The sequence below is a fragment of the Rhea pennata genome, chromosome Z (genome assembly GCF_028389875.1).
Source record: "Rhea pennata isolate bPtePen1 chromosome Z, bPtePen1.pri, whole genome shotgun sequence".
Classification (NCBI taxonomy): Eukaryota; Metazoa; Chordata; class Aves; order Rheiformes; family Rheidae; genus Rhea; species Rhea pennata.
Genome location: NC_084702.1, coordinates 28,887,500 through 28,911,857, shown reverse-complemented (window position 1 = coordinate 28,911,857; position 24,358 = coordinate 28,887,500). Strand labels below are relative to the sequence as shown.

The 24,358-nt window shown below is 40.4% G+C and overlaps 1 protein-coding gene across 1 annotated transcript in view; it reads left to right on the top strand.

Moving 5' to 3' along the window:
• The window catches only part of SLC28A3 (solute carrier family 28 member 3), a 38,035-nt gene extending 13,978 nt beyond the window's left edge, over nt 1-24,057 (top strand). The window contains exons 4-18 of the mRNA XM_062600483.1: nt 1,377-1,468; nt 2,511-2,700; nt 4,936-5,080; nt 6,812-6,925; nt 8,398-8,475; nt 11,442-11,522; nt 12,571-12,651; nt 13,670-13,795; nt 14,934-15,064; nt 15,916-16,084; nt 17,647-17,844; nt 20,402-20,483; nt 21,169-21,267; nt 23,004-23,127; nt 23,955-24,057. Coding sequence (XP_062456467.1) covers nt 1,377-1,468; nt 2,511-2,700; nt 4,936-5,080; nt 6,812-6,925; nt 8,398-8,475; nt 11,442-11,522; nt 12,571-12,651; nt 13,670-13,795; nt 14,934-15,064; nt 15,916-16,084; nt 17,647-17,844; nt 20,402-20,483; nt 21,169-21,267; nt 23,004-23,127; nt 23,955-24,057 — 1,813 coding nt within the window. The remainder of the gene's footprint in view (nt 1-1,376; nt 1,469-2,510; nt 2,701-4,935; nt 5,081-6,811; nt 6,926-8,397; nt 8,476-11,441; nt 11,523-12,570; nt 12,652-13,669; nt 13,796-14,933; nt 15,065-15,915; nt 16,085-17,646; nt 17,845-20,401; nt 20,484-21,168; nt 21,268-23,003; nt 23,128-23,954) is intronic.
• The last annotated feature ends 301 nt before the right edge of the window (nt 24,058-24,358 follow it).

The following is a 24,358-nucleotide window of genomic DNA, read 5'->3' as shown; positions in this document are numbered from 1 at the left end:
GAGGATGTGGGTTTTTTCCACCACTTTTCAAAACATATCTGTACACACCTATGATACATAGGTGTCTTTAACTTCGTATCAAAGCCACCTAAATAAACTAAAAAGTAAGAGAAAGGTGTTATAGCAAAGAAGAGATTACAAAGAATGGTACTCTTAAAACCACAACTTTAAATTCTAAAGGCCTCATAAGTAGCTGTAAAAGATAATAGCTAATATTTTTTTGGTGGTGGTTGAACCATAAGCTTCATGAAGTTGCTCTGGTTTATTCACACATCTTCCTTTTGTTTCCCCTTTTCTTGTTTTTGCTGTTGCATCTAATCTCTCTGCTGAGATAGGATGGATAACCTAATGTTCTAACAAGTAAAAACAAAAAGCTGTGATTTGTGAGGCAACAGAAATTCCCAGAACAAAAAAAAATGAAATATCAAAAGCAATCAAGATTTCTCAGAGACCCTGTTAGTGTTTTAACTGGTGAGCAACTGCTGTTCTGACTGCTAATATGAATTAAGTCAATGTTTCTTATATTCCTCCAATTTCTTTTAAATTAATCATTTTGTTTACTGCAGCAAAAAGAAGGCTCTTCATGCTAAATTTCATTGCACATCTGACTTCAACTGCATCTAGTTTCCAAACAAGTACAGTCTGGATAATTAGCATCTCTAAATGTGAATCTTTGCATTTACAGCCTATAGGGTGTGAGGCACTCTAAAGAGACATAACTATAGCTATGACTTCTTTCTTAGCTTGCACAATACTAGGGAATTTGCCTAGTACCTAGCATCTGTATCACCAGCGTAGTTAGCACTGGAAATCTGGGTTCAATCCATTCTCTTCACTGCTGTTTCTCTAGATCTCAGCCTCCCCTGTGAAATCACTGTTTCCTTCTAGGGAGGCAAGAAAAGAAACAAAACGAGGCATTTAATAAGGGAAGAGTGTATGCTAGAATAGGGCATTCAAATCTAATGAACCATTTTAGCTTCTATAATCTAATGAGTCTTAAAGGAAAAGTTTGTGTAATTAACAACCAAAATTTCAAGTATCCAGAGATATCTATGCACACTATGACAAGGTTTTATGTACGTAAATATCAATTATTTTGCATACTTTAGAGACTAGTAAAAACCAGCCTGCAAATTTTGACCCTTCATATATCTGCTAGATTTTCATTTTACTTGCCCAATGTGGAACCAAAGAATTCTTCCTAAAAAGATACCTACACGATTTTCTCGGGCACTTTGGGATCCAAAGCTATTCTAATGTGGTGCAGTACAGCAGAGAAATTTTGGCAGACTTAACCAGATGTTTCTGTGCAAACTACTCTCCTCTTATCTATGGCTTACGTTTCTGTTCTGTTTGTTTTTTTGCCATTTTCCTAGGTGTTTTGAAAAGAAATATGATGAAGTGTGTGATTTTTGCAAGAAACATAAAACCAAAATTCAGTATGTGATCTATGGCATTTTAATAACAGGTACAGTATATCCAGTCTTGTTGAAGGCTTATTTGTTTGCCTATATGAGACTGTAGACTGTGTCTGTCTTGTATCTGACCTAACATAAAAATCTTTGACTGTTTTAAAGAATGCGTTTGACAGGAAGCAAAAGGTAAAAGTGAATTTAGTCCCAGATTAAGCTCCAGACTGCAAACCTCCTCTTATTCCTAAATCTAAAAGAAACCTGGACTTTGCCACACTACTTCTTCAGCATGTTTAACTCTGACTAGCAATTACACTTGGGATAAAAGGTTAGTTCAGTCTTTGTGTCTGCTCAGTAATCAGCCCCTTCCAAGAAGTCAGGTAAATTACATCTCTTAGGAACTAGCCCAAAACCACGGTAAAGTGGTTAGGGACCAACCTGTACTGGACTCATCAGACAAAATCGGATTCTTATTATTTCATTAATTCTCATTATTTCATTAGCCAGCACATGGTAGCAGTGACAGTGTCAAATAACAAATCATTTCATAGCCACTTTATGAAACAAATATAGGTGCTACCTCTAACCTTCCCATTTGCTTCAGAGGGGCATCAAATCAGGCTTTTACTGTACAAGATAAATGATTCTAAGTGTTTCTCTTAATTTTATTGAATAGACTCATACTCTTGTGAAAGAATGAGACCTATTGTTCTGAATTCACTATTTTGTCAATGAAAAAAAATGTCCCATACAAATATGTTTAATCTTCCAAAACAACCAATGTATTTGACATACACTTTATTCAGCTAAAGCATATATCCTGCTTCATAAGGATGCAAACCAGTGAAAAACAATTCCACCATTTCTCAGCAACATGTTTTCATATTAGAAAGCATATATATCAACAGTAACAACACATGAAAGCATGATCTTTTTCAATATTTAGGCCAAATCAGAGAAGTATTTAAAGACAAGCACAGGCCTGAGTTTAAACACGTCCTTAACACTAAATTTAGTATTTGTTTCTGTTTTTAAACAGATCAGACTTAAATGACATGTACATTGTTTTTTGTTTGTTTGTTTGTTTGTTTGTGACAGCGTACCTGGCAGCACTTATTGCAGCCTGCAGCCTGAATTTTCAGAGGGCCTTGGCACTCTTTATCATCACTATCCTGGCCATCTTCTTCATCTGCTGGGATTTTTTAATCGCTAAGTATGAAGATAGAATTGCTGCATTCTTTTCCCCTGGAGAAAGATTTCTGAAGAAGCAGTGGTTTTGGCTGAAATGGTAAATATGAATGACTTCTTATTTATGCAGAAGGACAAAATCATAGTTGTCTATGAGCCTTTTTGTTTTTCAGTTTTTATTTCAGTTTTAAAAGTTTCACCATAGTCGTACCTTACAGCTTCTCTTTCATTTATCCTGAAACACAAGCATATTTTCCAGTTGATAGCATCCAGTTTTGCTCCTTGTTAGATTAATGTCCCCAGTCTAGTACCACTGCAGGTGACATTTGCAGCCCTTCAGAGCAGCTCCTAAAGCATCTCAAAAGAAACAACGGCACAAAGACGGACAGGGAGGGGAACTCACTAGCAGGTGCTTCCACCCTTGTGCCTGGATTTCTGAGAATGAAACGTACTGCATAGCTTATGTCCACACAGGGAGATGGACAAATCATACAGTTACAAGAGGATCAAATCAGATATACACAATAAATCAAAATTTTCCAGGGCAGCATAAGAACTCTACAGAGCACATATGTTTCTAGATAGGCACACTGTCAAGATTGCAATGGTAATGGTGTCAAAAATCTTGACAGAGGATGTAAAAAAATTCCTCTAATTCAGGTAGGTCAAGCTAGTGGTGGCAAGAGATCATATCTGGAGAAATCCAGGTATATTGTGGCCTTGTGCATTCATTCTGGAAGACAGAAAGTACCTCACTGTCACTCACGCGGAGAGCAAGCCCTGAAGCTGTTGTAACATGTGCAAGCTACTGAAGAAAAGTGTGTTATCCATGTCACCAATTGTTCGCATATCCCCAAATCAACAGATTGTAAGCATTTTAAACTTAAATAGTCAGCAAACAAAGCATGCAAACCAAATTTGGTGTCCTAAGATCACAAGCTTTATTTGGGATGGTAGACATTTGTTTCCTGAAGAATTAAGAGGAATATTTGTTACTCATGGGGGGAGGAGGAACCTAATGAGGCTCTCAGAGGTTCCTAAAGTTCAATTAAAGTCTCGTTAAAGAGGAAATCAGCCAGCTGTCTTGACTGTCAGCCTCTTTCTAAGAAAGAGCTCTAAATAAGAATCATTCTGGATTCAAAAAAACACTTCCCAGCTTATTTTTTTTAAAGACTTTTCAATTATTTTTGCCCCAGCAACAGGAATTTTTACTCCCTCTAGGAAAAAAAAGAATACAGCCTGGAAACAAAGGTGCCATAAACACTATTTGTTCTTCTGCTCAGGAGCCACACCAAAGAGCAGTGGCACTGAGCACCTCCAGCAGACAACCTGGCAACCTCCCTGAGGGGAAGAAGTAAACAGAATAAGTGTGCACTGATGACCCTATAGAACAAGCCAGGGGCAGTAACTTCTGCATTTATGCAGGCTGCAGTCTGTTGAATTGTATATATTAATGATCAAGTGCTTTACTGTCAGGCATGGTTTCTGCCTGGAAGAGAGAAATGTAGAAATTCAGGCTATGGTGTTCTGTATTGCAGCGGCCAAGCTACAGTGGTTTTGGGCCAGATCTGAAAAAATGTATTTAGGTATCTTAGTACTTCTGAAGTCAGTGGAAGTTAAAAACAACAGTTAGACACAAGTTACTTTAAGAATCTGGCCTATGTTTAGTTTCCCTCTCTAAAAGTGGGATGATATATTTCCTTGTTTCTCAGGCTGTTGTCTGAAAATTTCCTTCAAGATGAGACCTGAATACAGATCAGTCACAATGCGAAATGCATAAATGCTGAGCACAGATGCACACATCGTTCTTGTTGCTGTTTCCAAGTGAATTAGAACTGTTGTGATTAGAAGCTAATTTTTCTAAATAGACTACAGCTGATTAAAGGGGTAAACAGCTTATGATCTGCTCCTCAGTGACAGCTGTTTCACAGGCTGACCCGTCAAGCCATGCAGTGGAGTTCATGAAGAATATATGGTCAGTCCAGCCTGCCTAGACATTAAGAACTGCTTCAATAAAGAAGTCATGAAAGGAATAGAAGGAGAGAGTGATAAATTTGAATTTCATCAAATTTCTTGACAAAAATAATGCCCAGAGAAGAGAGTGATTCATATTTTGTTGGATTTCCCCCACGCTTTGATTTGCGAACACAGTTGGAGGATGCTTCTTCTGACTGTCACTAATGGGTGTTGCTGTCAGGGTAGCATTAGCAGAGGCAGGTCTTGCTTATGGAGAGCTACACAGAGATGTAAGTCTGGAGGAAAGAAGAAGAAGAAAAGGAATACCTAATCTCTTTCAGGATGTCACACCTGATATCATCACATCCTTTTTCCACAGGGTGCTCTGCATAGCCCTCATTGTCGCTATCATCTGCTGGCTCATCTTTGACACAGCAAAACAGGGATACCGCCAGCTGATCTCCTTTGGGGGGCTTGTGATGTATGTTCTCTTGATGTTTATCTTTTCCAAATATCCTGCCAGAGTGAGTATTTAGTCCTTTCTGGAACTTCTGTTTAAAGCCTCAAAAACTGTTCTCCTTACCCTCACATGAGGCACTTGGCCAAGTTCAATAAGGGAAGCAGAGTGTCCAAGAACATTAATGTTTAAACTTGCCAGAACCTAGACATGTTTCATTTATGAGGAAAGCTCTTTAACTCTGAGGTCCCAGGAAGCATGTGTGGCCATACCAGTGGCTGGCTCGCACTTCTTCGGGATGCCGTTTCCCTTCCTTAGTACTAGCACTGATGCGAGCAGGGACATGTTTGCTCCTGGAGCATTAGAGCAAGCCGAGGCAGGCTGGCTGCTCTGCACTTCCCAGCTCGTGGCAGGCTCACCACTGCTTCCAGGACTTCACCAGCACATTTCAGGGTACTGTTGTCAAACCCAACACAAATTGCGTGAAACTGGAGACCTGCCTCCCTTCTGAAGCACTTCACTGGGCACCACCACCCCTTCCCCATGCCAAAGGTTTGATTCCCACTGGAAATGCAGCAGCTGAGACCAAGTGGAGACCCCCACATTATACTAACTCACTTCCATATGCTTTCAGTGCCCTTTAGTTTTCCAGCTGTGATGTCCACCTTAATATGCTGTGATATTGCAAAAAGGTGTACCTCTGACAAATCTCACCTCAGTTTTCACCCCTGTGTGTATGTCTTCGTTAGTCGTATAGTAATCCACTGCCCAGGTCACCACATTTCACCAGTATTTTTTCCACACTCCTACATCCATACGGAAGCTTTTCTTAGCCTAAAAAAGAAAAGCAACAAAAAAAAAAAATAAATAAATAAATCCACAGGGCTCCTAGGTGTATAGTTTCAACTAACCTTCAGCAGGGAGGGATGGGTGTCCTTTCTTCACACTGTGTGCTCTTCCATGGGTCCTCATTATACCTAAATTGGCTTGTGTTATTCAGATATCTGAATAAATTAGAGGAAGGTATCTCGGCTCTTTGCCTTGTAAATAATCAGATTAAGTTTTCACAAGACAAAGATGTTTTCTGGAGTGGAAGAGCAGGAATCTGCAGTGAGAGAGAATCACAGGAAGCCGCAATTTTTTTTATAACTATCTCGATACCATGTGAATCACAATATTGAACAGTAAGGCTCCTATCAAGTATGCAAGCTAATTAAAGCTGGGGAATATGGAAACAAAGCTGAAGTTATCCAAGCACACAGTAATAGATGTAGCAGAATCTCCCTGTTCCCATGCCAGGTGTGCAAGGAATTCCCATATTCTGTTACTTTCATTGATGTTTCCAGTCTTCAGTGTAAAGAACTAACACTTTTCTGCTGCCCTCTTTCTCCTTTTATTTTATTTCATTTTATTTATTTATTTATTTATCTTTATTATCTTTAAACTGAGACACAGGAAGGATTCTTTCTCTTTGTTTCTCGTTACTTGCAGCCCATAATACCATAATGGTAAAATAGAAAGGAAGGCAAAATGGGCACATACATATTTATACCTCATCAGACTCTCAGCAGCTAGCTCAGATGGAAACATTCACACTCAGGACCTTGCAAATTAGGAGAATATAACTCATCTCCTAAATCTCCTAAAGTCTGTTTTGGCAGCTGCTGCTATCCTGCTGTATAGTCAGACAAAGCTCTTACATAGACAAATCTCTTACATTGTTTTAACATTCTAAAATGTATTATTATTTCTTTAAATAATAAGTGGTTTCTCTGCTTTTATTTTTCTATCTGTCTAGGTTGCTTGGAGACCAGTACTTTCAGGAATAGGACTGCAATTTTTTCTTGGGCTTCTTATCCTGAGAACCAAAGTAGGGTTTGAAATGTTTAATTGGCTAGGCATTCAGATCCAGGTAAGATACCAGACAGATTTTGGAGGTTTTTAAATCATTTTCTATACTGAGACTCTTACAGTGGGAATAAGAGTTAGACAGTTCAAGGATCCATTTGACCCTAAATGTTTACACCTCTTGAGGAAAACTGGGTCCTCCGAAAGATAGCTGTTCACCTGATTCCAATCATATTTCTCCTGTTAATACAGAATGCTGCAGGACAGGCTAATAGGTAATGATCATAGCAATAGCTGTTTCTTAATGGCCTTATCTTCCTTGGGCCAAAATGATTTTTTTGCACTACTACAAACACAAAAAAACTATTAGCCACAGTGCTCCTGGAAACTCTTAAACATGGCCCAATTCCAAAATATCCTTGCAAGAAGCCTTATACACTTAAACGCCTAAGGATTTTGCATGCCAGAGCCACCATTGTCATAATCCTTCAAACAGAATAGCCCACTGGCCCCAAGAGCATATTATAGTCCTTATGATGTATAATATGAAAAAGTAAATTTGCATATGGGTGGCAAAATCCATAGCTGGGACCAAGGAGACCTACTCCTTGCGAGGGGCAAGTGATCCCTCCAAAGCGGGGAGGGATCCAGACACAGGTGCCTCCACAGGCAGTCTACAGGTGCTGAGCTTTAAAAAAAACTCCATTACTGGAAAGGAATAGATAAAAGCCAAAAGAGGATCAGAGAGTACCCCAAAAGGACATTCTGCCTCCTGATGCCAGGAACACTACTCACACTACTGTTCCTCACAGTGCAGGTAATTAAGCTTATTTAAAACAAGAAAGTGCAGAACATAATCAGTCCATGGGAGTGGGAAGCACAGGTTCGATGTCGGACTGCTAATCTGCTGGCAGCCTGAGTCAGCTGGGCTTCGATACCAGCTTCTCCATCTCCCATTTCAGCTCAAAGCTGGTCTGGTGTGCCTTTTTGCTAGCGCCATGTGGCTTAAAGCCACTCTTTACCACAGCTCGTTACTTCAGCCATTACATCTCCATTTTAAGATGTATCATTAATTGCACGTCTTGACTTTAGGAACAGAGAAATGCATCATAATATTAGGATTAAAAAATAGTTCCTTCTTTTAGGCCAGCTTTTGGCTATGGTTTTCATAACTCATTGCTTCAGCCATTTTTAAACTTTATCATTTATTGCACATATTTGCATTAATGGGGCAGTATCAGCATTTAAAAAGAAATTCTTCTTTTCAGGTAGCTTGTGGCTCTTATCCTGCCAGGTGTGGCCGATAAACATGCCCTATGCCCTTGCCATTTACCTGTGTAGTCTGAAGCAATCTGCACTCTGCCAGGAGCCGGGGGGAGACCCCCAAACTTAGCCAGATATAGAGACAGCTAAGCCAGGACCGGATATACAGAGCTCTTCAGACCTCTGCAAGAATCTCCACAGAGCAACCACTGGAGTATTATTTGCAGCAACCCACAGCTCATGACTAACTCATGTTGTTTTCTGCCTCTGTAGACTTTTCTGGAGTACTCTGATGCAGGGGCTAAGTTTGTGTTTGGTGAGAAGTATACAGATCATTTCTTTGCTTTTAAGGTAAGACAGCTTTTATATGTGCTATACACATGGCAGATAGACAACTGCAAATGAACAGTTTGGTTGGGAAGCGCATTTGTTACGTGAGTGGTGATACACCAGCACAGTCACCAGAGAAGTCAACCCAGAGTCAATCTCTTCCTTATTATGAGAAGAAAATTTGGGAACATCACATAAAACTCTTCATTTATTGCCATACATTGAGTTAGGTCACACTTATTTAGCTAAATTGTAGCAACATATTTTACAGAAAAGGCAGCTGAGAGTCCACAAGACAGAAGAATAAGTTTAGGAAGTTTTTTTTCCCAAAAAGCAATTTTGACCATGCATTATTTATTTCCACATACATTTCAGTTAACTTATGCAACAAAGCAAATTGCTCCTTGAGCCTGATGTCCAACCGTTACCTTCCCTGCTATGCACAGGTATTTCTGCACATACAGTGTACCCAACTGCCCCAAAATACTGAGGGAAGATGTTCTGAAATGTCTTGAATCATCCCCATGCTACTTTTTCCCATAACTGTCCTGTCTCCCAAACCCTTAGGAGATGCCTCCTCAAATCCCACAGTCCCAGCTGCAGCAAGGGGGACTCTGACTCCTTCCACCTTCCTCAAATCTCACGTCCATTAAGGGCTGCCTTTGCCTCCCACCCATACTTCACCACGTGCCTGCACTCAGAGCAGGGCAGCTCTGGGGCACCCTGAGGTTTTCCCCTCCCTCTCCCTGTCCTGCACACATCTCTGCTGCCCATAGAAAAACTGCCAGCACTGACACTGCTGCCCAGGCCTGAGACTGACCTGCCGGTGGAGGGAGCACTGCCAACAACGCTTATTAACTCATGCCATTCATCTCCCCTCGTTTTGGCGCTGGGAAGGAGGGCACGGGGAGGGTGGCGCCCATTATGCTTATTTTAGAGCAAAATTTTGCCAGTATTTCTCCTACCACTTTTTTTAATTATATACTAGGTGAACGCTAGCCTAGACATGACAGATGACCTCAGTGATTATTTACCTATTAAGTAGTTTTCTCTGCTACTTTTTTTTCTGATTAGGACATAACGTAGTAGGTACCATATTAGATAGCTGGGAATACAGGCAGGAGAGTTTGCACATAAAATAGGCTCCAACCTCTCTTTTAAGTCAAAGTACAAACTATCATAACTGGAAAATCAACTCCCCATTTTGTAAAACCAGGAGATACATTCAAGAACTGACTGCGAATGAAAAATGAAAAAACATATTTTAAAGTTAATCCGAGCTATTTTCAGAGGAATATGCGCAAGCGGCAAGGCAGGGGGTGCTGACTGTCACCTGCCATAGACAGAACGTTGTTTCCCCTTTCCTTCAGCTCCAAATCACAGCTACACTTGAGATCTCTTTTCACCCACTTGGAGTGAAAGACAGGAGGATAATTGCTTGGGTTTTTACCGTCTGCCGCACACAGCTTACACTTGCCTGCCTCACTCCCTGCCTCTTCAGCTCCTTTAACTTTCACACGCTGCAGCATCCCAAATTCAGGCAGAGGGTGGAATCGGCCAGAAGCCAGCATTCCTGTATAACAGCCCACGTACAGGAACACGGCGAAAATTTAGCAGCGGAGAAAGGTGCTGGTTTTACGGGAGTAAAATTTTTCTTCTGGCACAGCCCAGCGTATCACAGCTGGGGGATCCCATGGCTATCCCCGGGACCGTTGCTAAAAAGGCCAGAGAGTCCAGGTGAACTTCTCCACGGGCATGAGGAGCTCTAGTGCTCGCTCTTTCTGGAGAAAGGCTCTGACCACGTAAGCTGAGTTTCCAGAGCTTTATCAAAATTGGTTATTGTATTAACCCTCCTCAAGAAATGAGCAGCTTTCATTCACAGAGAAGTAGCAACACCTTTGTTTTTTTTTTTTCCCCCACACTCCTTTTCACTTCTTCACTAATTTTATTTATAATGTGTTATGCCCTCAACTGAACATACTTGAAAGCTTTCTAACATCAGTGGTACTGTTTCAAACATACCTAACCTGTCTGCTTTATTTTGGACCTTTCTGGGAGACTTTTTTGTTTTATAAAGAGCATAGAAATGATAAGATCCTGTATGTTTAACACACCTGTGAGCCATCTGATGCTAGCTTTATTAAGGATGAAAAACACAGCCAACAGCTTGTTAGTTATCAGGTCATGTCTGCATTACTTAAACTACGATTCTTTTAAATTTTATGTTTTTTAAAAAAAGTGTTTTTCCTTCAGTTTCTGCAGCTATTATATATATCCATGTGGAGTTGTTTTTAAACATACAGTGTCCATGCTTACAGTTGCAGAGCTTTTGAAAACTCAGCACTGGCAGTGTAATCAGTGGTAAAAGTAGTGTGGGGTAATGAAGCAAGGAGGATTTAGATCCAGTGTGCTATTAGCTGAATTCACTGAAATCAAGTCAGCTACAATCCCAGCCAAATTTCTTGATTTTCCGAAGGATTTCCATACTAAAGCTTATATATACCAAAGCTTTCATAGCAGTCTAAACCAAAGTTTTTATTTATTTATTTCAAAATAAAGATAAGAGAAGTTCAGTTCTGAATTCTATATCACAATCTCATCATATGTATTTCAGCTAATGGTTTTCAAGGTCTACAGGCGTAGAGATCCAGATATTTGTAGATGCCAATATCCTGTAGGTGTTTGAGCCAATTAAAACATGGCTATAAACAAACGTTTATGTTAAATTGAACAGTTTCAAAACTATCACAGCTATGTGAGAAAACTATCCAGATACCTGAAAAGTTGTGCATTGTAACATAACAGATATACACAGCAAGCCCAGATTATAAGAAGTTTTATAGCATAAGGAAGCAAGCTAAATGACTTGTTTTCAAGATCTTGAAGTACATCTCAAGAAGACTTGGGTCTCCTTTTAAAAAGTTAAATGATCTTACAAAAAGGAAAACCACTCTGAAAGTGTTAATGATTTTGTGTCTTCAAATCAGGTCCTGCCAATCGTAATTTTCTTCAGCACAGTAATGTCTATGCTTTACTACGTTGGATTCATGCAGTGGCTCATTGGAAAGGTACTAAACTTCTGCCAGCACATTTTCATTTTCCTGGTGCCAGACACCTATTGAAAACATATGCTAGAACTGTAGCATTATCTGCAAGTAGTGTGGCCAGGGCCAGATATACAAAAGTTAGTTTATTTCTAACCTGGGAATACCTTCAAATTTTACCACTCCAAAATCTTTATCATCAGCATTTAGGCATCAGCTAGGACATTCCCCCAAATTGGTCTCATTCATAATTTCACACTAATTGTTGGCTTTGCCTGACTAGCTTTATCATTCCTTAGATAACATATTTCTCTGAATTTTCCTTCTTTCCCCCTGCAAAATGCAAGCTTAAAGTTAGAGCATAGCTAGTAGATTGCTGCCTACTACCAAGTACTGCAACAACAATTATATATTGCATATATCTTTCTGTCAGAGATCCCTAGAGGATGTATCTCTGAATGCTTTTAGCTGCAGGCACTGGTTTATGTCTTCATGCTTTGAGCATGAGTGCTGCTAGATCCCCGATCCAGCACTAGCTGAACAAGCTTATAGCTAAACACAACTTTTTGCATTGTGGTAGTTTTAGCTTATTTGAACTTACCCTAAAAAAAGTTTTTTGCCCTTGTCATTCCCAAGATTGTTAATATAAGCACTACAGACCTTACCTAGCTGAAATAATATGTTGGAGTTAATACAAGTCATTTTCAGCCTTAATCTAAATTCCACATTTTTTTTCTCTTCATATGATCAAAGTCCTTTTGGATTGGTATATATCTAAAAGACATGTCAAAATATCTGCTTAAATTAACTTGGTTTGATCAGTTAGTTTCCAGGCCAATGGCAAGAACAGCCTAGAGTCTTTGAGCGTTGTTCTTGCAATTCTGCTGAGGTATTCTAAACCTGCCTTACTGAGGTATTCTAAACCTGCCTCTATTAAATGAATTCACCATATCTTGAAATAATTAGCTCATGATGTATTGCAAGTTGGCCTCAAAACTCTTACGTTACATGATTAATTCAAAACAAATATGGATTAAGCAGACTTTTTTTTTTTCTTTCTTAATCATTTTAGGTTGGTTGGATAATGCAAATTTTCATGGGGACAACTCCTGTTGAGTCTCTAGTAGCTGCTGGTAACATATTTGTGGGACAGGTGAGTTAAAGCATGGAAAAACGTAGAATACTAGCACAGGATTAGTTAATGCTAGAATATGAAAGATTGCTGTTCAGTAAGCATCTGTATTTAACAAAATAATAACTTCATACAAGGTTAGGACTCCTGGACGCATAGTTGATTTCCAGGATGCCAGAATTGCATTAAATTTGTGTGTTAGCCTGTTCTGGGAACATTATGTCTTCAAAAAAAGGAAATCTGAACACAAACCTGGATGATAGATTTCCCTTAAAACAAGTACCAGACTGGCTGAAATCTATGAAGAAAGGGAAATAAAAATAAAAACAAAATAAGAGAGAGTGCACAACCAGATGACGTGAGAAGAGGGCATATAGGGCAGGCATGGGCAGGAGAGACAGACCACAGAAAACTAAGATACAAGGCTGGCTGTGTAATATCTTGCCCCCCCCCAAAAAAAAAATGGGAAAGAGTCTAATAGTCCACTTTGATTAGGAATCTAGTAAAAACACATTACAGGAGTGCCCATCCAGAGCTCTGAAGCAGAGCAAGGAGATCGTAAAATGCTTTCCAAGCCCAGAAACAGCATAACTACAGCTGTGGTATTTAGCAGGGGTGCATCACTGTAGCCTGCTGTTTCCAGTAGGTCCATGCACCACTGTTCCCAGCATGAGCAGACACTCACACCAGATGGGTCAAGGTCTTTACTTTGACCTTAAAAACTGGTGGTATGCATGTTTTATGCGATGTACTTACCTGTGTGTCAGACCCGTGGCCATTCCTAACTTAAAACTGACTTGGGATTTCTTAGCCACGTCATCATGCCTTTGGAAGAATCTCTAAAACTACCAAGAATTATCAACCAGCCAAGAGGAGTGGTGGCACAATTTTACTTCTTAGGGGTGGTTTAAAAAAAAAATCATTATTAACAAGATTAGTTAATTAAAAACACCTGGGAAAGTGGGATCAGCCAGTGATTTTCCTGTCCTCTTATTAGAAGAAACCACTGATGGCTTTTTTTTTTTTTTTTTACTTCCAGACAGAGTCTCCTCTCCTGGTACGGCCCTATTTACCATTCGTCACCAAATCTGAACTCCATGCAGTCATGACAGCAGGATTCTCCACTATTGCTGGAAGTGTCTTAGGAGCATATATTTCTTTTGGGGTAAGACCAGAAAAGAAAACTGAAAACAGGGTTTATCTGAAATTGTGGAATATAAAAGCCCAGCTAGACTGTTTTGGAAGTGTATCTCTGTAATCCACATGCTTTTTCCTAAAGAAATAACCATGCAGATCTATCCTAATTGTAGAAAAAGGCATCAAGATCTGACTTGCAAACTCTTGCTGGTAACCTTGCTGGTAACACAAACTTCCACCTATGCAATACAGAGAGTCTGCCTGTTGTAGCTGAAAAGGAGTGACGAACTTGCACTTATTCCTACAGTCTGGATGAACGGACATATGGAGCATGCTAAATGATCAACTCGCCCACTTCTGTGGCTGTGATACAGACAAAACACTCCAGGATTCGTTATTATTCTCATGAGTCTAAGCAGTCTGTTCATGAGGGAGCTTCTAGCAATGCTGTGCATGGCCATGCTGTAAATGCTATAAATGACTGCTATGCTCAGGAGCTGATAGCACAGATTTGGACAGAAAAACAGGCATGAGGAAGTGATTTATAATCAGAGTCATCAAGGGACAGTTGACAAATGTATTAGTTCTGTATTTATATAAGCATAGCTGAGAGGCAAAAGCAAAAAGGAAGGGAATTAACTAAAAGGATCAAGAAAGCAGGGGAAGGAAGTGATGGATAGAGATACTACAGAAGTTAGCAAAGGATGAATTCAGGAAATTTATGAAAGAAGAGATAAAAGGGGAATGTCAGACCATGTTAAAAAAAAGAAAGAAAAAAGAAAAGCAGGGGAAGTTTACAATTTCAGGGGACAAAAAACAAAGAATGGCCATCATGGGCATAAAGGTGTTCTTAAGGAGTAGACACTGGCTCTCACCCCAAAAGCTCTGCTATTGTTACACTGTCTTGTCCTCCATAGATCTGTTTTTTGTTATTATTACAAATATTCATACTTTTCACTACTTAGATTTTTTCCTATCTCCAGTTAGCTTTCTCCAACATTGCTCCTTCTCTTCTTTCCCTTATGAGCAATGTATTCTTTTTAATGCTCCTCCTGTACAAAAAAAAAAAAAAAAATCATTCAAGCAACTGATGATTTTAATTACTTTGCTTGGGTTTGCTCATGATAAGACTATCAAAGCCTATTTTCTGTCACCTGGATTTCTAGGTTTCTGCTTCACATCTACTGACTGCTTCTGTCATGTCAGCACCAGCATCATTAGCCACCTCCAAACTATTCTGGCCTGAAACTGAAAAGCCAAGAGTAACTCTGAAGAACAACCTGAAAGTTGCAAAAAGGTGAGTTAATCTAGGCTTATACTTATTCGTAAAACTCATGCAGGAATCACTTTGGAAAAAATAATACATCACATACAGCATCAAAGGCCCTATATGGTATATTTGCAAGCAATAAATTGTTTCATACCAGTATCTCTGTAATCCTCATGCCCCAAATAAGTAGTTTCTGAAATCAGGTCCAGTATGTCCTAACTGCATGAGGTATCATTACCCAGTGGAATGGGCAGAGAGCAGCAAAGGGCTTGGGCCACGCAATAAACCCTCCAAAGAAAGAGGAAAATATCTGCCCAAGGTGAACTCCAGGGTATTTTCCTGTTTGCTCCATTACCATCTTTGAAAAACTCCTATCAGTGCAGGCAAATGAAAGCAAAGGTGAAGCAGTTATCTCAATGACAGCAGCAGAGAACTCGTTGCCCATATGTGGGGGAGATTCACTCCACTTTAAAAATGATAACAAAGCAGGAAGGTTTCCAAGGAGCTGCTCCTCATCAGGCTGGACCTCTCTGCACAAGGGCCAATGGACTGCTATTGTTCACTCCATCCCAGTGATGCTGCAGGCCATCACAGTACCGGGACCTGAGCCAGAGCCTCATGCTAGCTTTGACCAGCAAAATCACTGGGTGCTGTGGCATGCCCGGGAAGTGACTCCAACCATGCCAAAATTCCTCCTCACGGCTGCAAATATAATCCTCTCAGTGGCCTCTGAGAGGAGCCAGGGTAAAAGCATATTCCACCGTATTATTCTACCTAGGAGTGCCCAGACAGTTTGGTTTCTAATCAAGTCTGTGTAACTGTTATTGTGCCTTGAACTGAAAAATTTTCACACTCTGATTTTGTTTTCACTGACCAAGTGAATCAAATAACCTTCTGGAAGCTGCCAGTCAAGGTGCCTCCGCCTCCATCATACTGGTGGCCAACATTGCTGTGAACCTGATCGCCTTCCTTGCTCTGCTGGCTTTTGTTGACTCAGCCCTCTCCTGGGTGGGGAATCTATTTGACTACCCACAGCTGAACTTTGAGGTATGGTCCCCAGCTCCTTACATGCATCTATACAGTTCTCTTCTTCAAATTAATTGCCTCATTGGCTAGGGCATCTGAAGAAATGTATATTTTTATGCACATGTTACAATGTCTTTACAGCTGAATGGAAAAATAGTTGCCATGCAAGCATTTCTGATCCTTAAGTCCATCTACACCTTCCCACTGAGGTGTTCCTGTTACCAGCAAAGCAAGTTTATCAAGCATTGTATGCTAATCCCTGCCTCTGCTGACGTGGCAAGGCAGTAAGGTCTGTTTACACACACCTGCAGGCCGTTAACATCCCATTCAGCTGAACACCCAGCATCACTTTAGCTTCAGATCACCCCACCAAGTTCTTAGCACTCACTAACTTCACCCAGAGAAGAACAATGCTACAAGCCAGGGCTTGCCTGAACTCAGGGCTTACTTAATACCGCTTGGTTCCCAGCACGTTGGAGCTGGGAAACTGTATCCCAATCCCTCAGCTGAACAAACAGGTTTTAACCACGACTTGTCCTTTGACCTGGGTCAACACATCATTTTTGACAAGGTGGAACAGTCTCAGTTCAAAGAGTTTGAGCTTTTTGTTTTACAAATTACTGATGCAAGCGTAGTATGAGCACAGATACAATACCAAGATACAGGTGCTGGAGAAGTGGGTAGACACTGCTAGCAGACACAGCATCAGCAATATTATGATGTTATCTTATCAGCTTCAGGGATTATTCCACTGCACAAACATCCCCAAAGGAGGAAAGGCACATGCATGCATATTTCAGTCACACTATTGCAACAGCCTAGTAGCAGGACTGGGACAGACAACCCACAAGAAGACAAGACTCACAAACATAGCACGTTCAGCTATCCCTCCTGAGAGATACTGACCTAGGGGTATCTCTCTTTTCAGGGGTAGAGTAACCAGGTGGAAACAGCCAGTGCTTAAATGCCTGAAATGGATTCACTGAAAATAATCTAACCAAGGCCTTTCAATGCCAGAGCTATTTTCTCTCTTATATAAAAACAAGCTATTCTGGGATATGGGATTTTTTTATTTGTTAAAAGTTTTTATGCTAGGGAAAAAAAAGTACAGTTTTAATTAGATGCACAGCTTTTATGCAGAGGCAAGCCCTTTGTTTGCACCAGTTGGAGTCCAATAACATGATAGAGGAAATTCATTAACATGCTTGATTTAGTCAGCTGAAGAACAAGAGTTCTTTTTCCTCTTACCAGCTCTTTGAACTGATCCTTCTTGTCTCCCGCACAAACACTGTCCAATCTAAAGTCATTGTCTCAAAAAAAAAGAAGGCACAGAAACATTTATTTAGTTTTACATGTAAAATTAGGGGCATACCTAATTACTTTGTTGGATTGAGATTTTGGGTTGGTCTTTCATAATTATTCAAGCATAGCTTCCTATTAAAAATCCTCGGTCTCACAAGGGTTTTAGCAACATGAGTCTGCTGGAATAAAACCATCCTTTTCAAGTTTAGACAACTTATCAGATGCCATTGTTCTTTGACCAACTGCCTCTACTGACCGGCTCTGTCTTACTTATTTTGCAGAACATTTGTGCCTATGTCTTCATGCCATTCTCCTTCATGATGGGTGTAGACTGGGAGGACAGTTTTGTTGTTGGAGGACTCCTAGGTTACAAAACCTTCTTCAATGAATTTGTGGCTTATGAGCGCCTCTCAAAACTGATTCACAATCGAGAGAAGGGTGGGAGCATGTACATTAATGGTGTGAAACAGTATATGACCGTAAGTAATATTTTCTATTCTACTGATTTATTGGATCTAATTCTTTTCTACTGGGACTCAGTTTATATAGGCACAGTGGGATAAAGGTGGCATATTATTTAGAAGCATATTTTTCAACAGCAGTATTTAATTATTAAAATGCATCCCATCTTTGTGAGGCTGCCAAGACAGTCATCACATTACATATCTCAAAAGTAAAAACCAAAAACAAACCAAAAAAAAACAAACAACAACAAAAAACTACATAGCCTTTGAAAAGGGAAATCCTCCGGAACACTCAGGATCCCAAAGGACATGGTACTTGGTTTCCAGACCAAAGCAATGTCTCTAAGATGATTTGCTCCCCACCTCATTTTTCCTTAGCACATCCTTCTGAGATACTCTCTTGCGAAAATCATGGGTAAGACCTGGAGAAGCCTCCAGCCCACAGAAGTTTGCCCAAACATTAAACTCTGGGAAAGAAATCAAGCAAGCTTTAGCTGGTGGAATTTGAGATATTACTGGCACTTCCTCGTCCATGGCAAACCTCTGCCAGAGGTTACATCCCGGTGCAAAGAGTAGTAATACAAAGCATGTGGCTGCACCTCCTCTGAAACACTCCCAAGTCCGACCAGTGTGCTTCAGTGGGTGAAGATGTTTCTCTCATTCACACTTTCACTCAGATTTTCCCTGCAGTAATAGTACCTACTACAATTCACTGAGGAAGAAACCTCAGGATCTCAGCACTAAGCATCCTAGGTGTGTGCACAAGGGCGCCTATCTGGGAAGCGTCCTTTTCTATAGCATTTAATCTTCACCTTTCCTGTGTGATGCTGCGGATAACCACTTTATAGACATGACTGAGAATTCAAGTCCCTCACCACTTGCATTCCTTAATAACAGAACATATTTCATGGCTGGAGATACAAAGCCAGGTAGCCTGATCAAATACTTGCACTCTTACCTGAGAATCCATTACCAATATTGCTAGAAATAGGACTGTGGGCTAGGTGGCTTTGCTCTGTCCTCTACTGTCATGCTATGTTCTACAAGGGGATACGACTCTAAACTCCTAAATGAATGCTTAGGGGTTTTCTTAAGCCTGGAAGTCAGTCTTTAAAGTTCAGATCCCATCATCTATATTTTACCTTTCTCAATTTTTTAGCAAGATGCAGGATAGGACTTCCTGTCTTCCTTGTTTGTACCTACAAAGAACCAAATTAACCTTCCATGGTAACAACCTCTGAGATGAAAAAAGTAATTTTGATTCATAACACTCACGTAAAAATTACCCAATGACAAATTTAATTATGGCAGGACAGCTCAGCTGAAAGTACGCTTGGCCTCCAGCTTTAATTTCTATTCAGCTTCAGAATTCTCTAATACATCTAAGCCAGATATTTGGTCAGAGAGAGTGAACAAGCTCTGAATTGCCTCACCTGAGTCAGTAATAACAAGGCTTCCTGTTTTCTGAGCTAGGAGAACACAAGTGAAAGCAGGGAAATCACAGCACACAAAGCCTTTTCTAGGAAAGCAGATAGAGTGGGTACTTGAAAAGCATTTTCCTGTATGTGTGCAAAGTGATTGAAAATACCTACAAATTGGCTTTCATGAAACGGGAATGGAAACAGAAAAACCTGTAATAAACAGGAAACCTACTGGAACACTCACTTGGCAGTCTTCAGCTTGCACTTAAAATACTGTAAATAAGACCCCAGAGCTGCCAGGGTAAAAAAATCTATTTGAAAGAGATGTTGCCTCCCATCCAAAAACATTTGAACTAAGTTTGTCTCATGAAGATGCATAGCCTGGTTTCACCCAAAGCTGTCCTGTACTCTGTAAAGGGTCTCTCCATGGGGGGAGACAGGAGGCAACCCACCCTTGTCTCTGCTCTGTGGTCCAACATGGGCCAGCACCGTACAGGATAAGGTGGCTGAAGTCAGGAAGGAAGTAAACTGCTTACAGGACTCTGATGGGGCTTTCAAAATCGTAACAGTGCTCTGCCTATCTCCACAGCAAAGCAAATGCTCTCTAGAGCGCCCGTTTTCCTTTGCGCCCTCTGTGCACAGTGTGGATAATTCTCAGAGCAGCTGGCATATGGGGCCCTCTGTTTTTCCAGGAATAAAGAAGACAGGGATATATATGAAAACGTGAGATTCCAACACAGTATCCTAGATGCCAGCTAAGACAGCTAAGAACAAGTTCAGCTCAAGCTTTTTGACTTAATATGCTCAACAAGCAGTAGCTAAATTGACACCAGTAAGATAAAGTTGATCTGTAATTGCTAATATTTAATTCAATCAGGCACGGCAATATACATAAACAATACAACAAACACATGGTTTATGAGTCCTCACCTGCACTGAGTGTGAAAACCTCCATGGTTTCAGAATGAAAACAAGGCTAAAGGCTTTGCTCAAAGCCATGTGGCAGCCACATAGGCAGCACCCAAGCAAAACAGAGTGATTTCTGTACTCCAAGTATCGGGCCACAGTGCTATTTTTAACACCTGTAAGCCAGCGTGAGATATTTCAAAATGCTGAATCAGCCGTTACCTGCCTGTGTGTTTGTTTTTCAGGTTCGCTCTGAAACCATTGCCACCTATGCTCTGTGCGGGTTCGCCAACTTCGGGTCCCTAGGACTGGTTATAGGAGGCCTGAGTAAGAATGTCTTTCCTTACAATTTATTTGGCAAGCAAAAGCAAAGCAAAGACCCAAAAGGACATGCTGTAGGTGAAGCTTAGCATCACTGGGGGTGAGGGGCTGCTCCTCTGAGGACCAGGACTTGCCACGCGGGAGGGCTCCTGCAGGACAAGAGAGGCTGAGTGGACAGTATGGGAGAGCCAGGCCAACTAGCCAACCAAGCGACAGCCCCCTCGGTTTTCAGGATAAGCCAAATGTCTCAACTACCTGCTAGTCTGAGGGAGAAAACTGGCCGTCTTCTCCAAGAATGTCTCACATACGAAAATTTAAAAATGGATTTCTCAGGTCTCCGGGAAAATGAAGCCATGAAAAAGTCTCCAGGGATCCCCACCAGAGGACCTGCTGCTGGCCCTCTTCCCAGTGGAGCCCACAGCAGGGCAGCGCAGAGGAACAGGACCAGCTGTGGAGCCACCAGGCCCGACCCCAGTGCTGCACCTGGGGCCTACTCACACCCATTTTAAAGAACCAGCATCAGCATTAGGCAGTTAAACATCCCACTGAAAAATGTCACATTTTCCTTCCTTGGTTTGCCCAGTTAGGACCACAGGTTAGGACTTCCTTGCACCATGGGAGAGTAAGCAGGTTCACTTTCTATATGTCTGTATGTATTTATGTTCTCCACACACTTTAATTTTCTTCCTAGCAAGTATGGCTCCATCCAAAAGAAATGAAATCGCCGGTGGTGCTTTCAGAGCAATGATTGCTGGGACCGTTGCCTGTTTCATGACCGCCTGTATTGCAGGTAGCCTGCATAAATTTGGTACATCTTGCAGTGAGTGACCACAGGGTGGCAGTGCATCGGTACCATAACTGCCGCGGGCCAATTCCTGTCACTTAAATGCCAACATTCAATGAAAAGTTGCTGCAAACTGTAATATTAAATTATTTGTCTTATTTCTTCTTCCTATCTTACGTATTGACACTGCATTCTGTTAGCCCATGTGTAATCACTGACTCAGGAACAAAGAGATAATTGCAAGTTTTAGATGAGTTACAATCCCTCCTCCGCATCGCTGGCTATGAAAATACAGAACTAATTATAGAGCGGAAAGGGAGGAATGGGACAAAAGGAGGATGCAAGAGAGAAGGAGTGCAAAGGAGTGAGGGAAGCTGAGCACTTTTCTGTGTTAATGTTAAATGGATGCTTTGGGCGGATAACCTTCCTGCAGCAGGGCTAATCTGCATTTAAGTTAGTGGAAGAGCACTAGGGTGGGATACAGCAGAGGCTCCTTATTTTCAAAGCCACACTTGAAAGCTGAGTAAGCAAATCACTATGAAACAACCATGTTTGAGAGGAAATGAAAAATAGCATCCGTCATTCAACTGCCTAATTAATTGACCAGGTATGATTCAGCAGCATTTGTTTGTTACCCCTGTATCTAATGATCCCTTTCCCAGCTTTCTTTTCAAAATGTGGTATCCAGAATGGGTAGAACAAAACTCAAAGCACTGATACTCTTTCCATCTTGCTGGTTCTTTTAGCTGTAGTGTATCTGTATCAACCCCAGCTTTTCTATCCTTTTGTGTTCAACCAAATCTCATACATCTAGAGGACAGGCCTACTCTGCTTTCTGAAAGTTATAAAACTGGTACACTTCACCTCTTATGAGTCTTATAGCACTCGCTAAGATTTTGATACAAAATACTATACTGTATAATTGAGGCATTAAGAAGTCTTACTAAAATGTGTCACTTGAAAGCCCCTATCCTAAGAATTAAATTGTGAACAACCATTGCCAAATCTTTCAAAAACAATAAAATCTGCTGTGGAAACAAAATTATATTGCACACACTTCTGCCATGGCAAATGCTTTCCTTATGCCTAGCAGAAGGTATAAGAGCCAAGTAATTTTTACTACTCCATTTTACATTAAGAACATAATAAATATGTGGCCAAGCTCTCAACACTAAACACAATAAGTAGCTATCATTTTCATGTTTTCATGACTCCATTCCTATAATGAAAGCTGATGTTACTATTTACAGGACATTTTGGAGAACACCTAGCAAAACAAAATAAGATAAATCATCACTGTTCCTGTTAGAAAAATAAAATGAAATGAAATAACGTCAGGTCTTGCATTTACTTGCACTGCTATAAATGTGACACAGCTTCATTTTAGTTAATGAAGGCAGATAGATGCCCAGCCAGTGAGAAATGCATTAGCATACCTTTTTAGAAGCATTAAGAGGGGCAGAAAAACAAAATGTTCCAAGTGTAACAGGAACAAGAGTTTAATTTCTAAAGAAAAAAAAATGTGATCACTCCTTAATCCAATTCTATAAAATGATTCAAGTTAACAAAAATGCGATTTGGGGGCTTCTATCTTGCGTCATTTTATAGAACCATCTCTGAGAGTGCTCAGGCAGCACCTTCATTCTGATCAGCCAGGAGGCTTCCCTCAGCCCCGGTGACTGACATCCTTCAGTCTTACATCCTCTTCGTTACTGATCGACAAAACTGTATTTACTTCACAGGAATGCTGTCTGTCCCTGTTGTGGAGGTTCCCTGCCGCATTTTGTTAGGCAATGCCTTCAACTCAACAAATTTCTCCGCCAACAGCACAGTGCTAGTTGAATGTTGCCAGGAAGTCTTCACCAGGTACTAAGAATCTCTCTATCCTTTGTCACTGTAAATTCAGGAGCTCAGATATTCTCCAACAGCCTACTTTTTTTTTTTCCCCCCAATTTAGCTTTTTTCCCAAGTGTCTGCTCCCCATAAATTTGGCTCTTTTTAAAGAAATGAATATTAGAGTGCCATTTGAAGTCTTTTCTATCACATTTTTCTGTTACATGTGAAAACATAAATAGAATCTGCGCAGAAGAGTAGAATTCACAACATACATACATACATACATCTCTTCCTTGCATGCCTCAGTGTAAAAAGCAGCCGTGAAACTGGACATGCGCAAGCATATGCATATTACTTCAGAGAAAGTCCCACTATTATGAGTTGATGTTCTGAATGAGTTTATCATAACTCTATTATCAGTGTCACTAACTTCTGAGCAGAGCACAAATCATCTGTGATACTGAGTATGTTCCTTCATTTAAATTTTCTCTTCTTTCCAGCTTTGGCTCATCACAATAATTTTAACTCTACCACATTGCCACAAAGACTAGAACATCCTTAGTTTTCACCAGAATCAATGCTGAGCAAACGCACTGAAGATTTAAGTATCTTGAATAGTGAAATGAAACTCTCAATCATTTCAGTTATCTATGAAGATACATCCAATGCACAAAGGCTTTATATGGAAAACTAGGCACAAACTCAGTAAAATCAGACCATCTGGACACTGCACACAGCCAGTGTTTAGGATAGTCTAGTTTAAAGTCTTATGGGAATAAATGTGTATGTATGCATATATGTACATTCCTCTATGAGAAAAGAAGTCAATCTGATTTTTTCTTTTCTTCTTTCCTCAGTATAAATGAGTCGAAACCAGTATTCCCTGGAGGAAACTACAGCCTGAGCTCCTGGAAAGGATGTTGTCAAATACTAGACCTACCTGCTTCTCATTGCAATTGAATTAAGCCATAATTTGGGATCAGGATAGTTTATAACAAAGGAGTTGCTTTTGTTGGTGGAAAGGTAATGAGAAATGTCTTTTTCCACAAAAACTGTGGAAAATTTTTACCTTTATTTCCCCTTTCACACAAGCCTAATTCCTCTGACTTGTGTGGAGTCAATACTAAATTAAATTGGGATAAATGCATAAAAACTGAGATCTCTTGCTACAGATTTTCTCCCCCATTACAGCTCAGAAAATAATAGGAAAATTTTTAGATGGGTTTCTGAGCCTGATTTTCCTGATTTCATTTGTACACTG